This window comes from Siphateles boraxobius, unplaced genomic scaffold (genome assembly GCF_051911475.1).
Source record: "Siphateles boraxobius isolate OS27281-9 unplaced genomic scaffold, OSU_SipBor_1 55, whole genome shotgun sequence".
NCBI lineage: Eukaryota > Metazoa > Chordata > Actinopteri > Cypriniformes > Leuciscidae > Siphateles > Siphateles boraxobius.
In genome coordinates this window covers 3,912,195-3,926,399 of record NW_027509181.1, presented here as the reverse complement: position 1 = coordinate 3,926,399, position 14,205 = coordinate 3,912,195, and the positions used below count along the sequence as shown (strand labels likewise).

General features: G+C 36.7%; 2 protein-coding genes and 1 pseudogene across 2 annotated transcripts; 2 read left to right on the top strand and 1 right to left on the bottom strand.

Annotated features, from left to right (window-relative positions):
* Positions 1–439: 439 nt before the first annotated feature.
* On the bottom strand, positions 440–5,225 carry emc9 (ER membrane protein complex subunit 9). The gene is made up of 6 exons (XM_077205899.1): positions 5,062–5,225; positions 3,378–3,572; positions 1,746–1,822; positions 1,597–1,666; positions 1,407–1,501; positions 440–1,323 (listed from the first exon to the last, which is right to left on the bottom strand). Exons 2-6 carry the CDS (start codon positions 3,570–3,572, stop codon positions 1,143–1,145), a joined length of 618 nt encoding a protein of 205 aa, XP_077062014.1. The 5' UTR covers positions 5,062–5,225; the 3' UTR covers positions 440–1,142.
* Positions 5,226–6,500: 1,275 nt separating this feature from the next.
* On the top strand, positions 6,501–6,623 carry LOC143714799 (5S ribosomal RNA; annotated as a pseudogene).
* A 3,056-nt stretch (positions 6,624–9,679) lies between these two features.
* psme2 (proteasome activator subunit 2) lies at positions 9,680–14,155 on the top strand. Its single transcript, XM_077205927.1, has 11 exons — positions 9,680–9,852; positions 10,187–10,219; positions 10,305–10,367; positions 10,568–10,654; positions 10,735–10,780; positions 11,362–11,459; positions 11,536–11,604; positions 11,728–11,795; positions 12,082–12,136; positions 13,517–13,603; positions 13,755–14,155. The coding sequence occupies exons 1-11, from the start codon at positions 9,805–9,807 to the stop codon at positions 13,833–13,835; spliced, it is 735 nt and encodes a 244-aa protein (XP_077062042.1). The 5' UTR covers positions 9,680–9,804; the 3' UTR covers positions 13,836–14,155.
* The last annotated feature ends 50 nt before the right edge of the window (positions 14,156–14,205 follow it).

The window sequence follows — 14,205 nt, the reverse complement described above, 5'->3', positions numbered from 1 at the left end:
ACGTATTAGTCAAGTTGCCTGACATGATTAAATATATTATATCTTCTAAATATAGTTTTTAATCTTATGATTTGTTCATGAGTTTTGTGTCTGTCTAACAAAGATGCTTTCAAGTTTATCATATTTTAAATACTGGCCAAAATTCTTGGTTTTGTTTTCACGTATGTTTTAATATTCATACATCTGTATAACGAGTGTATTGTAGGTCTGTTTTATTGATTGTTGTGTTTGACCCCTCTCCCTCTCACAACTTTACTCATCCATTTAATCTTTACTTTGTATTGCTACTCAGCATGTGTGATTATTTGCTCTCCTGGAGGGTATTCCGGAAAGAAGGCTAACTTAACATGATAGTAACCCTGAATTCTGATTGGCTTAAACGGATTAAATTTAATAGTGCCAGTTGACTTTCATTGTGTGGACAAAAACACAGAGAGAATTCTCAAAATATCTTTTATGTTCCACAGAAGAAGGAAAATCATATAGGTTTGGAAATGCAAACTTAGGCAGTGCTGAAAAGAAAAGAAGGGAACAGAACAGCAAATAAAAGCTCCAGACACACCCGAAGATTCTCATATTTCAATTTAAAAAGGCACTCATGCTGCTCTGAGCGCTTTGATTTGTTCTCAATTTGCTGCAAGGAATCTCCTGCTCATCTAGAGACTTGATTAGTGCACATGACATCAGTCATTAATACATTAATACAGCTGAATATATAGACTATTCTACATTTCATTTTAGTCTGGATGTGTAAAAATTCTTATTAAATCTAAAAAAAACAGAGAATCCCATGTAATGAAAGAACCTGAAGAAGAACATTTTAGTTTTATTACAGAATTATTTAATTTTTAGATGGATCTTTAAATCAACAATTAATAGCTTATTATTAAATGACTTAAATATGACTTAAATATGAAAGTAAGGAAATATGCTGGTTGTATTGTATCCACCTTAATGTAAGTGAGTGTTTATTTTTAGGATCAAAGCACCAAATCATAATGAACAGAAGAAAATAATGTTTCAGCATATTTCATTTATATCACATGAAATATGACAAAATGAAGCATGATACACAGTCAAATAATATTAAAAACCGAATTTAAGTGAAAACACTATGACATGAGCTGATTTAGTCTGTATAGTTAAACATTTCCATTGGCTGGGGAGACCAGCTCCATGATCTTGGCATTGAGTTTCGGATTGGTCCAATCTTTTGTGATGTCATCCAAATGGCTGTCAAAATCCACCAATAGTGCCTGATCACCAGAGCTGATCAGCTGATTAACTACGGAACAGGTTTCTTCCCACTGCCGAAGCATTATTCTAATGAAGACACATGTCATTAAAAGCTGCACTACAACATTATCATCAAAAACAACGCAGCACACTCTTTGAGATTTTCTTACGTGTGTTTGTCTTTGAGTGCCCAGCGAGCGTCTTTGCGCTCATACATCACAATCGGAGGAACACGGCAGCCTGGAAACATCTTTTCTCCGTCAATCTGAGGCAAACATTTTTTCCAATTAAAAGAGACTTTTCTTAGTAACTTTCGTAACAAGGTGACATTTTCCATAAGTCAATTTCCAAAAAAATTACCATGAGTAACACGGCATTGTTACACTGCTCGAAGATCTTCTCTGCGATCTTCAATGCACAGGGTGTAGGGCTGGAAAAAGACAGTAAGAGAAGGTGAAATGCAGTGGAAAAATAAGGAACTCAAAAAATAAGAAAAGATGAAGGAGTACCTGCTGTCTGACACGCAAGCGTTGGCCTGATAATATCCCACAATCCTTTGCTGTGTTTGTGCACACCAAACATCGACCTACAACAGGAAATATCATCATGAATTCTAGACTTCTAGAGCAGCATATTAATGTCATCACATTTACATTGATTCATGTAGAAAACCCCTTTATCCAAAGTAACTTTCAAATGAGGAATAGAACAGAATAATGGTGCTAATATAGGTAATTCAACATCATTCTTCAAATCTTTTAAACTGGGCAGTCACATTCGGGGGGGAAAAAAACAATAAAACATTTAGATATTAGATATTTCCGAAGAACATGTAATCAATAAGCAAAAATATATACAAAATCATCATTATCCAGAAATTTTAGGAATTGGCTGTTATAAATTAACCCTCCATTTTCAACTTATGAAAATACTACATGCATCAATAAAGGTTATTTACTGGTATTGGTGGTTCCACGAAGAACCTTTAACATTTGTGGAGCCTTTTTTTTCACACCAAGAAAAAAAATATATTTTAAGGACTGTTATGAAACGGAACAAATGGCTCTTCTATGGCATTACTGCGAAAACCCCCTATTGGACCTTCATTTTTGAGAGTGTAGTCATTTTTTGTACTTATTTTTACAGTGTTGTTTTTAGAAACATATATTATTGTTCTTCTGTGAAAGAAAAGAGCAAGATTCAGATTCTATCTTTTCTAGTAAACCTTTACACATTGAGAAAAAAAAATCTGTCCCAAATCTGCTGCTTCCAATAAGTTTTAGTCCACTGACTGAACTTGATATTCTTGGTCCCGTTTACACCTGGTATTAAGATGCGTTTTGATCGATTGGGTCACAAGTAGACAGAGGGAGACACATACCGATTTTCACCTGGTGTTTTAATCAGTGACTTTTGTCCACTTTCAACCACTTCTCTCCTGATTTCTTCAAGGGGAGGGTCTATGGACAGGTAAATCTATGGGCTTTTTCAGATCTTTCAATCTAATGGACAAAATAAGCTCGCTCAATTTATATATGAACGTGACTAAACACACAGAGAGCAGCAGCTTTCTTTTCTGCTCTGATAGCAGCAAGACCACTCCGAATGCTGAGAGTGTGTGTTAGAAATCAGGAATGGTGAGAGAACATTGTGCTTGGAACGTTTTTTTCATCTTCAAACCAAACTTGGGTCTTTTTTTTAACTGCATTTTTTAACTGATCCGTATAGGCCCTCCTATCCCAGATCCTTTATTTTACGCCAGGTGTCGTGCAGTAGGGGATGCTATGCACCTTCAAGTGGGTTTGCCAACTGCCATTAAAAGGAAAAAAAGCAGCTCAAATGTGTGTGCGTGTGATGCACAAGAACCAATGAGGTTGGTTCTAGCGTGTCACACACACACACGTTCGAGGTTCCGTGTTAAGCATATCTGATGCACACTTTTGTAACGAATCATTCTCAAGACATTTAATGTTTATTTTTTATATGCAATCAATCAGACTGTCTGTCATTGCATCTTGCTTCAGACTTGACTGACAGACTGGCATTCTGACACCGCGAACTTCATGCTTTCTAACCCTATCTCCACTTTTCTCTCGCTGTGCTAGTTTTCCACTGCCAACATTGATTAGAGGTGTAGTTACCTGTGTAAGAGCGAGCTGTGTGATTGGAGCCAAAGACAAGTGTGAGTGGAGCAGCGGCACACAGTCTGTGATACACACAGCTCCCCCTGCTGGACTGGAGGACAACAGCAGGCCGTTCACACTGCAGCGTGGAAACTGACTGGCATGTAGGAACATTTTGGCATAAGCCAGACAGGACAACTCCACCTCCCCCATCTGAGAAAAACCCAAAGGGGAAAAAAAGACAGATTTTATCACTGTCTCTTATGCTCACCAAGGCTGCGTTTATTTGAAAAAATATCAAAAATACAGCAAAAACAATGATATTGTGAAATATTATTACATCTTAAAAATAACCATTTTCTATTTTAATATATTTTAAAATGTATTCCTGTGATGCAAAGTTGAATTATAAGCAGCCATTACTCCAGTGATGTTGGAGGATCATTTCGACTGACTGAGGCTGATTTATGATCCTTCATAAATCATTCTAATATTCTTATTTGGTGTTCAATTACTATCAATTATTACTGATGCTATAATCAGTTATTACAGTTCTTAAAATTACATCAGTTCTTATTACTATCAATGTTTTTGCTGTTTAATATTTTGTGGAACCTGTGATCTTTTGTAATATTAGTATAAATGTCACTTTTGATCAATTAATGCATCCTTGTTGAATAAAAGTGTTTTCTTTTCTTTTTTTGAATGGTACTGTATGTGGTGTTTTCACAAAAATATTAAGCAGCACACCTGTTTTTAACCTTGAAAATGTGTTTTTAACAAAAATATTAAGCAGCACAACTGTTTTTAACCTTGAAAATGTGTGTTTTTAACAAAAATATTAAGCAGCACAACTGTTTTTAAACTTGAAAATAATATGTTTCTTGAGCACCAAAACAGCATAGAATGATTTCTGAAGGATCATGTGACTGGCGACTGGAGTAATAGCTGCTGAAAACTCAGCTTTGCCATCACAGTAATAAATTATCTTAAATAGTAACAATATTTTACAACATTGCTGATTTACAGTATTTTTAATCAAATTAAATGCAAGTATGGTGAGCATAAAAAACTTTTTTCTTTCAAATTACTCCAAACTTTTGATAGGTAGTGTATGTGTTGGACATTACTCTATTTTTTGCCATCTCATTATTCTGGGTTTTGTAAATAATATGCACTACCCTTTGGTGAAACTGTTTTCTCTTAGATTAGCCATTATAACTTAAATAAATCTGAACAATTGCATAAAGAATTAAACAAGGAGGAGGAGGCATGCTTGCATGTTCACCCAGTGCTGCTGATGTGGGGTTTCTAACGGGTGCACATTTACCCCATACAATTCAAAGACATGAAGGACCTCTATGTGAAGGACAGGTGCATTGGAGACACCAAATTGTTTATGGGTATAAATGTGCGAATGTGAATGTGTGTATTTTGTGTCTGTGTATGTCTCCCTTTTTTAGGAAGATGGATTGAAAATGCAAAGTAACAGAAAAGACACAAGGTTCAAACAAATCACAACAAACTGCCAACTAAAAACACTCTAGGAATGATTCTTTCTAGATTTTTATATTATAAGCCTCACAATCTAGGGCCAGCAAAGGAAGGTTTATAATAATAATAATCCAATGTACATAATCCATCAATCGTTGATCACAGCGGCTTCGTCAAAAAATTAAAATTCACAGAATAATATAATTACCTTTGTGTTGTTTCCCTTTTGCAGTAGTTAATATGAAATGTCAATAGTTAAATCAAACAGATTAAAACATAAATATTTGACTGTTCACTTCGTAAGGAAGTAAGGACTCGAAATACACAGGATAACAGCAGCGTTCTCTTCTTCTTCGTGACGTCATTGTCATTATTTTGCACATGTCGCGCATTACTGCCGCCTGCAGGTCTCAATAGCAATACCTTGTTTTGGTGTCAACACTATTTATGATGTTGTTTTGTAGGCCTACATTTACACATACTTGTGTGCAGCCTGTGCTATGTGTACTCTTACAAAAGTAAGATCCAGCGTTTGTGAAGTGTACTGTTCAAGTTGTGATTGCAGACAACTTGGGGGCAGATAGCGTAACTTGCTTAGAGCGTTCTGGTGAGTATTGCAGATTTTGCACTGGAAAGAGCTCGGATATTCCATCAAATGAGGTTAGGTCAGGTGTGTTTCCACAAGTGGCACATGCTATGTTATAAATATGGTAGGGAGGAGCAAGCTTTTCTCTAGTTTCTGTTTACTGAAATAGTTAGCCTATCACATAGCCTACATGTTCTGTGCCGCCTTTACTAATATTCTGTAAGCTTCATAATGCAGAAAAGCCCATAGAGTAGCCTACTGCGTGTTTGCTACCGTAGAAAGGTATGACACCTTTTGTTAACTTTTTCTAAGTTGCTCCAGGTCACGCTTCGCCATCTCTGCAAGATTAGGTGATTCAGATTTGTCTTGGCACAGCTACTAGAAGATTTACAACTGTCAGACAGGTTGCTCACGTCACATCTACGTCGTCAAGCTCAGTTTGAGCCTGCGCAGTACACTCTAATGGGCTTCACTTTTCTCCGTTGAAATCAAGGGGGTCCCTGTGTCCATTTCTTTTACTGTCTATGGTTATAGTGTATGCCGTTCCTGTTGTCTTTTCTAAGTCAGTGAAGAAAGATACAATTATTACACATTGTTGTATTAACCTGACCAATGGATTTCGTCCAATGTGATATAGACTAAACAAGCAGCTTTAAATGTAGGATAACTTAAGTAATTCAAGTTAACTGAATACCATTAATTCAAGTTAAATGAACACCATTTGTTCTAGTTGGTTTTACATGGTTGATTTTATTGGGTTTAAATTTGTTCCTGTTTTTACTCGTTTTAATCACGTGGAACCATACTGTGAACCTGCTGGCTATTTGGAGACCGCAGTTCACCCCACTACAATAATGCATGGGTGAAGGGAGTCAGAGATTGGGGCCATTTGTCTGAAAAAAATACATAAATACACGAGTCCTCTCAGTTTCATGTTCAAGGCTACATGAAAACACTTGTTTTTTCCTGTTTGTCTTTCAGATCCTGCCTGGGACGTGTGTGAATGCGGGCTGAGCCCCGGTGTCCCTTCTTTAAATAGCTCCTTATTGGCTGAGACTTTCGCTTACGGCCATACCACCCTGAACACGCCCGATCTCGTCCGATCTCGGAAGCTAAGCAGGGTCGGGCCTGGTTAGTACTTGGATGGGAGACCGCCTGGGAATGGCCCATGACTCCTCCAAGTCCTTATCCTGGGTCCTGATCACCTTGGAAACAAAGTAAACAGATCAGCAGGAGGGAGGAGAGAGGGGAGGAGAGATGAGAGAGGGGAGGGGCTAAATGGAAAGAGAGACCTATGTTTTCACACTTCAGGACATCAATATTTTAAGTCTTGTTTACCTCTAAAATGGTTTACTGTTCTTTTTTATCCTTTTTATGTTTTTGTGAATAGATAATGAAGACTAGAATCTCTGACTTGAATGTTTTATTAAGTATAATATGATGTCTGTCACGTAATGTAACAAACATAATGCTTCAATTAAAACAATAAAAAACAAGTAATAAAATAAATGTGTTTGCTCATATCTGTTTGAAGTATAAATGGATACACTTACAAATAAACTTGAGACTTTTAGTTACAATGTTTGCAAGATCACTGAAAAAAGCTAATAAACTATATTAGGCTTGAACAAAGTGTAATTTGCTCATGATATTATCCACTCTATAGGCCCTATTCGCCCTGTAGGGAGCATGTAAAATGTACTCATAAAAGGGCCTTAATGGAATTTTAAGACTTTGCCTTTATCTTACTGGTAAGTAATTGGTCCTCTGCCAATACAGTTTCATGTGACAGTCTTTAGCTATTGGACAAATGGGGAAACAGCAGTGAGAGGAATCATATTTTTGGAAACATTCTTTTTTTTTATTTGGTCAACAATATATATCTACATATCAGAAATACATAAACAACTCAACAATAATAACAATAACACAGGTAACAAGGAAAACAGAATAGAATTAACATTAAGTAATTAATGTAACCAGTAACCAGGTGCTGTAATCTTTTGCTTTATCTTCACTAGTACACTTCATGGCTCGGCTCCCATGGTTGTTCCTTTATCCTTTTAAATTCAATTGCTTCATTTTATTTGTCTTTCATTTAGCTTTCTATCTGGCTTCTGTCTGCTTTCGGTGTGCGAAGGACAGCTGAGCCTCGTCATTATTTCTTTCTCCTCCAGAGGCGGTCGGCAGGTTTTTCTCTCTCAGCAAACACAGAACTCTAAGAGCCAGATGTCCCAAACTTTTTTTGTCAGCCGAACGCTCAGATTTGAACTTAATATTTCAGTTATTCCACACACATTCGCATGCTCATGTGCTGCAAGAGGAGATCAAACGGCCCAAGGGGTCAATTAAATACCTCAGTCCCTCTATCAAAAATAAGCTAATTTATATTTTGTCACAGCGTGTTCAGCAGGAGATTATGACTAAAATCAACCAAGCGCCATTTTTTCAATAACCACACAAGCCCTGTCCAAGCGATACCAACTTGGTCAAGTTTACCTACAGATATGTCACCATAGTTGCTGAACACATAGCTATCGATATCAAAGTAGCTGAAGCTTTTCTCGGATTTGAGAAAACAAAATTATGCAGCATACGAAAAATGGCCTTGATATTTCTAAATGACGACGGCAGGGATACGACAGAGCAGCGAATATGAATGGCGTCTTTGCGGGAGTGCAGGCCAGGATCCGGGAAAAAGAGACACTTGCAACGTATACACTGTGCGGCACATAACCTGAACCTAGTGCTGAATGATGCAGTAAAAAAACATTCCAGAAGTGTCACAGTTCCATGACACCATTGAACATTTGTACATGTGTTTTTTGGCCACAGTATTATAAGGTGGGCCTGGGCCATAATCACTGGCATCGACTCCACAGAGCCCTCAGCTCACTCGGGTGTCACACTGAAGCGACTGTCCACCCGCTGGTCCTCAGATATGAATCCATTGTTGCTATGTGGATGTAATGAAAGCACTGAGAGTGTGAATGCTGTATCTACAATGCTTCGAGCTGCAAACGCTGACATGCAGAAGGCATTGCTGGACAACACCATTCAGAGCTTGTCTGAGTATTGTGCCGCTTTTGACCAGGCAAAGATGAAGGCACAGACGCTCGCAGAAAAATGGGGATCTCAGACAACTTTCGAAAATCTGAGAGTCAGAAGAATGAAATGTCATTATGACTAGTTTTTTGAAGAAGAGCTCCTGTCCAACACAGAACGTTATTTCAGAGTCAACATTTTTAAGGCTAATAGACATAATAATCAACCACCTCTCTCAAAGATTTAACAGGTTGTGAGCAAACTGATTTACGTTTCCTGCACAACTGTCATTCAGGGCCTGTTTTAGAGCAAAAATCGGTCAGGAGTCCTCAATCTATCAACTTGCCAATATGTTGATTGTGGACTCCATAACATCCATGGTGAGGTACGCATTACTCTGCTATTTTGACATTACAGTGGCAGCAGTACACGTTATGCCACTGATTAGGCTACAACATAAACGTTGTTTATGTGGACATTTCCTGAGGGATTAAAATGGCATGAAACACATGCTAAACAATGTTTTATTAAAAATGTAAAAATGCAAAAAGTTTTCAGTGAGGTTTAGTCTTGGGGAATTGAATAATAGCCTACAGTTTGTCCAGTATAAAAACCATTATGATAATGAGTAGACCAACGTGTGTGTGTGTGTGTGTGTGTGTGTGTGTGTGTGTGTGTGTGTGTGTGTGTGTGTGTGTGTGTGTGTGTGTGTGTGTGTGTGTGTGTGTGTGTGTGTGTGTGTGTGTGTGTGTGTGTGTGTGAAATACAGCTTCATCTACTCACTGTTCATGTTATTCTTCTTTGCGCTTTATTTTGTACAGTAAAGGAGGAATGGGTTCACTTTTACTTATCACTCTCTATAATATACCATTTTTAATTTTATTTCATTTAACTATTAATGGTTAAAACGTGTTCATGAAGGCTATGTAAGATACAGAAATAAACTATTAAAATTAATTCCAAAGTGGTGTTTTGGGCACCCCTAGCGTCCTGGTGGGCGCCTGCCTGGCATGTGTGTGCACAAAACGGCGCTTTTTAAATGAAAATAATGAGGAATGTGTAAATTAAATATGCAATGCTAAACACGTTAATCTAAAAACGTAAATACTTTTTACTTTTTAATAATAATAATAATAACGGTGATGAAAAAAACGTGAAGCCTACTTCACTGTATCATTTAATAGTGGATTGTGGGCGTCATTATTAAATCGAAAGTATCGCGAACGCGAAGTGAAAGTGAATTGCGCGAGCCACCTGAACGTCTGCTGCTAAGTGTACTGTGATATTTTCCTCTGAAAATAACGAAGAATTGCTTTCATTATGTCTAGAGCTAAAGTACTGAAGATAAACTCTGATAATGCAGTGAGGGTAAGTTCATCTTTATAGATTTCTGTCAACAGAGTCGAACAAATTTAAAGTAAACGCGTTTGCGTCTGTTTGAGCTGTGGCAGTATGACTCCTAAGAAGATTTAAAGGGCTCTTTGTTGATTGTTTAATGATTGTTGAAAATAAAACACAGTAAAATAAAACTGGAAATCGCTCTAATAAATAAATTTAAAAAAACCTGAGTCACACTTCCTCATCCACAAATGTTGAAAGTGAAAGTAAACATCGGCCATTACCTGAAGGCGCGATCATTTTTATGGACAAAGACAACCTAAAATTTCAGTTTTAATTGTTAATCTGTGTTATCTTCATCCAGATAGAAAACTACCGCCAGTCACTGTATAAGCAGGTATGAATTCACTTGAAATAATACACATATATTTGAGATCGTGCACTGTGGCTGTTTGTGCTTACAATATTCATTGTATTGGTAGGCAGAAGAGCTGTTCTCCAACCACATACCTTTGAAGATCTCACAGCTTGACAACCTGCTGAAGGTACTTTTGTTTTTTTGTTTCATTTGGCAGATGCTTTTGTCCTAAGTGACCTGTACCTTTAGATATCCATGTGTCAGGATTGTATGTGTGTCCTTGGGAAATTAACTCATGACCTTGGTTTTGCTGCCCATGGTTACCAGTTGAGAAATTTTACTCCAGCAACAAGTGAAATGAAAAATGCTTCTCTTATATGGTTTTAGGGGGGTGAGTTCAGTATCACTGACCTCTCGTCTCTCCATGCACCCCTGGATATTCCCATTCCTGACCCCCCTGCTGCAGAGGAGGAGGTTGGCATTCGGATCAGAATTCATAATAATTCTAGAAATAGATGTCCCTAACCCTAACATTTATTCAAATATTTTAATAGGAGATGGAGACAGATAAAAATGAAGATGATGAGAAAAAGAAGAAAGGTAATTTTGCACACACACACACACACACACACACACACACACACACACACACACACACACACACACACACACACACACACACACACACACACACACACACACTCACGTAAGTGAGATTTAACTGGTAAGTAAAGTCATCCACACCACATGTTGGAGTGCTGCCATAGATGGGGTACTTTTTGGGGATTTTTTTATACCATAGTGAAATTACTTTGTGCACCTTCCTTGTGAATAGTGACAGAAAATAAGTGAAAAGAGAAAATGAAAAGCATATATTCATGATGGTAGATTATTGTAGCAGTCCGACAGATGTGATACCATTGAATGCTGGTTAGAAAGAAAACACACTGATGAAGTTAACAGCTCCAGACAATACCTGGTAATCAACAAAAGAGTATGACTGGAGAATTTGCTAAAAAAAAGTGGGTAAAAGTGTTATGCACTGATTAGATGAAAACGCATTTTTACCAGAGTGATGGTAATGTACAAAGAAATTTAGATAAAATAGGAAGTGCTTCTGCTTTTCAAACCTTAACTGTAAATATTGAATATTGTTGTAATGTTACATTTTCTTGTGGCAGCTCCCAAGTGTGGCTTCATCAAAGGAAATGAGCGGATTGTAAAGTTGCTGGATATTGTAAAACCGGAGATAATGGCTCTGAAGGAGACCTGCATCACTGTAAGTGACTCGTCGATACGTTTTCAGCATTTTCCAAGACTGTAGTTTAGCAGCTTTTTACTTTACTTCTCTTCAGGTCTCTTGCTGGATTGCTCATCTGATTCCAAAAATTGAAGATGGAAATGATTTTGGAGTTGCAATTCAGGTTATTAACCCTTAATTCTTAATTGAAGATTGCTGGTTTATAGACAGCGTTATAGACTATGGTCGACTATGGCACATAATGTTTTTGCTTCTGAATTGTTCACATGACTGGTTGAAATTTTAGGAAAAAATCCTTGAGAGAATTACTGCTGTGAAGACCAAGGTGGAGGGTTTTCAGACCAACATTAACAAGTATGCGCAATTCCTAACTATTTCAGTTCATTGAATATGCATACTATGGAAGCTTGTTTCAGGCACGTAATAAAAAAGGGAAAAAATTAATTGCAACTTTTTTCTTGCAATTGCAACTTTAATCTTATAATTGTGACTTTTTGTTTCTTGCAAATGTGAGAAAAAAAGTCCACAATTAGCCTTTTATTTTTTTTATATTCTGTGGCGGAAACAAGCTTTCATTGTTTACATGTTTTACACTGTCCTCGTTTATTCATGTTGGTAATCAAAGTGTGTTTATCTGCAGGTACTTCTCAGAGAGAGGTGATGCAGTGGCCAAAGCTTCCAAAGACACACATGTGGTGAGTGACCTATCCAATCCACTTATTAGTGTAAACTTTTGTGTATAGCCACAGTTATTAAATAGGCCTTTCAATATCATATTCTCAGGGTTTTTAAAGTATTTTTAGTATTTTCACACACATTAAACATCACCCTCCCCCACCTTTTAAGAAAATGAAAAGGCGTGTACACAGCAATGAAATCCTTTTTAATTATTTAAATGTATATTATTTATTTCATTTAATAAATAAGTTTTATCTTAATTTTTTGCTTTAAAATAATACATGATTATTACATGATTTGCATATGAACTGTTTAGGGATAAACCAGTGGCCTGTTGCATGAAGCTAGCTGTACAAACTCTGAGTTTCAGAATTGGTTTAGAGTTGACAAACCATGCAAATCCAACCTGAGCAACGGAATCACCCCCTATACCCTGATTTACTATTCCTACATTAATCCACTAATATACGCTCTTGAAGGAGTGAATGAAAACGAGTGAGTGTATTTGGACACTGACTGTGCTGAAAGTGCTGAAAGGGCTGCTGCTCTTTCATAGTTTGTGCTTGCTGTTTAACAATCATTTGAAACTTAGCAAACTGGCAGCCCCAGTAGTAATGAAAAGACTTATCTTGAACTCTGTCATGGAAACTAGCATGTATAAAGCTTGCACCTGAACATGTGATGTGCCGAGAACATCCAACCACATGGATCATGGAGAGTGTCAGTTTGATTCTGTTCTCGCGAGTCGATCCAAATTCATTTCTCTGTTAAAGATTAAGCGATCATTATGAAAAATATCATGAATTTAAATGCATTTACAAGCCAGGAATAAATACTGCTGCTGCAGCAAATGTTTGAGAAGGCAGTTGAAAGAAAATGTCTGACTATATCAATGCAAGTTTAAATAATTTAAATTTTATTTGGTATATGTTCACAAAGAGCTCAAAAGAAAATGTCTAAGTTTAAACAATTCAAAATGATTTATATATTATTTATATTATGTAGTATGTGTATGTATATATTTATATTAATTGAAATGCAACGTTTTAATATTGTCAATTTATCTAAGATAATAAAAAATATAATTCATAATGTAAATATAATAATTAGCAGCAAAAGATTGGCAATTTTGTCTTTAAAATGTGTTCACTGTAAACTGCTTTAATTTGGAGCAAGAGATAGGCTAGGAGAGTGGCTTTATTACATCAGTCATGTCACTTTACTCACAACTGATTGGTCAGTTTTGGTTTTGCTCTAACTAATCTCAAACTTACCTGGGTAGCAACTACAACTGGCTTCATGAAACAGGCCTGATTTACACATTGACCTCGTATGGTTTCAAGTCACTTTCATGCCCTTTTTGTGTAATAATAATAAAGGACATGTTCTTTTGATAGATGGATTATCGCTCTCTGGTGCACGAGAAGGATGAAGCAGCATATTCTGAGATCAGAGTGATTATGCTTGATATACGCGGATTCTACGTGAGTTGTTTACATTTATTTATTTAGCAAACAGCTTCTAAACGAGAAACGCTACAACACAAGTGAAATATATGGCCTTTATGAATGCATCACTATAATTGTGGAAACATCTGTACAGCTGTATATTCAGATTTCTGTTGTTTGTACTCAGGCTGAACTATATGACGTCATCAGCAAGAACCTGGAGAAAGTGACAAACCCTAAAGGAGAAGAGAAGCCATCCATGTACTGAGACAGATACTTACTGGAACCTTAATATACATACAGTTGTACAACTAGACCAGTTTTAAGAATTTCTCATTTCTTTTCCTCATTTTTGACATTCTAGATACAGTAGTGGCATGACACTTGACAGTAGACGCATCTTTTAAATGGGTTTGTTACTAAACTTGTTAAATTAGTCACAGTGGTAGTTGAATTCAAAGCTACATGTACATCTATTTCAGCATGTACAAAATGAAATAAGGAAAACCTAATAGCAAATTCACTCGTAGGACATGTTCTTAAAGCAAAAAACAAAAACAAAAAAACATTAAAAACGATTTCACAAAAGATCATCAGTTTCTTTATTTACATATTCCATTTCAGGAATACAACACAAA

Excerpts from the sequence above, each read along its gene's own strand:
- emc9 (XM_077205899.1), bottom strand. The coding sequence starts at position 3,572 with ATGGGGGAGGTGGAGTTGTCCTGTCTGGCTTATGCCAAAATGTTCCTA. Across the intron at positions 1,823-3,377 it reads CACAGCTCGCTCTTACACAG|GTCGATGTTTGGTGTGCACA; the intron begins GTAACTACACCT and ends TTCCTGTTGTAG. Across the intron at positions 1,324-1,406 it reads GCACTCAAAGACAAACACAC|AATAATGCTTCGGCAGTGGG; the intron begins GTAAGAAAATCT and ends TGTCTTCATTAG.
- psme2 (XM_077205927.1), top strand. The coding sequence starts at position 9,805 with ATGTCTAGAGCTAAAGTACTGAAGATAAACTCTGATAATGCAGTGAGG. Across the intron at positions 9,853-10,186 it reads ACTCTGATAATGCAGTGAGG|ATAGAAAACTACCGCCAGTC; the intron begins GTAAGTTCATCT and ends ATCTTCATCCAG. Across the intron at positions 10,220-10,304 it reads GCCAGTCACTGTATAAGCAG|GCAGAAGAGCTGTTCTCCAA; the intron begins GTATGAATTCAC and ends TTGTATTGGTAG.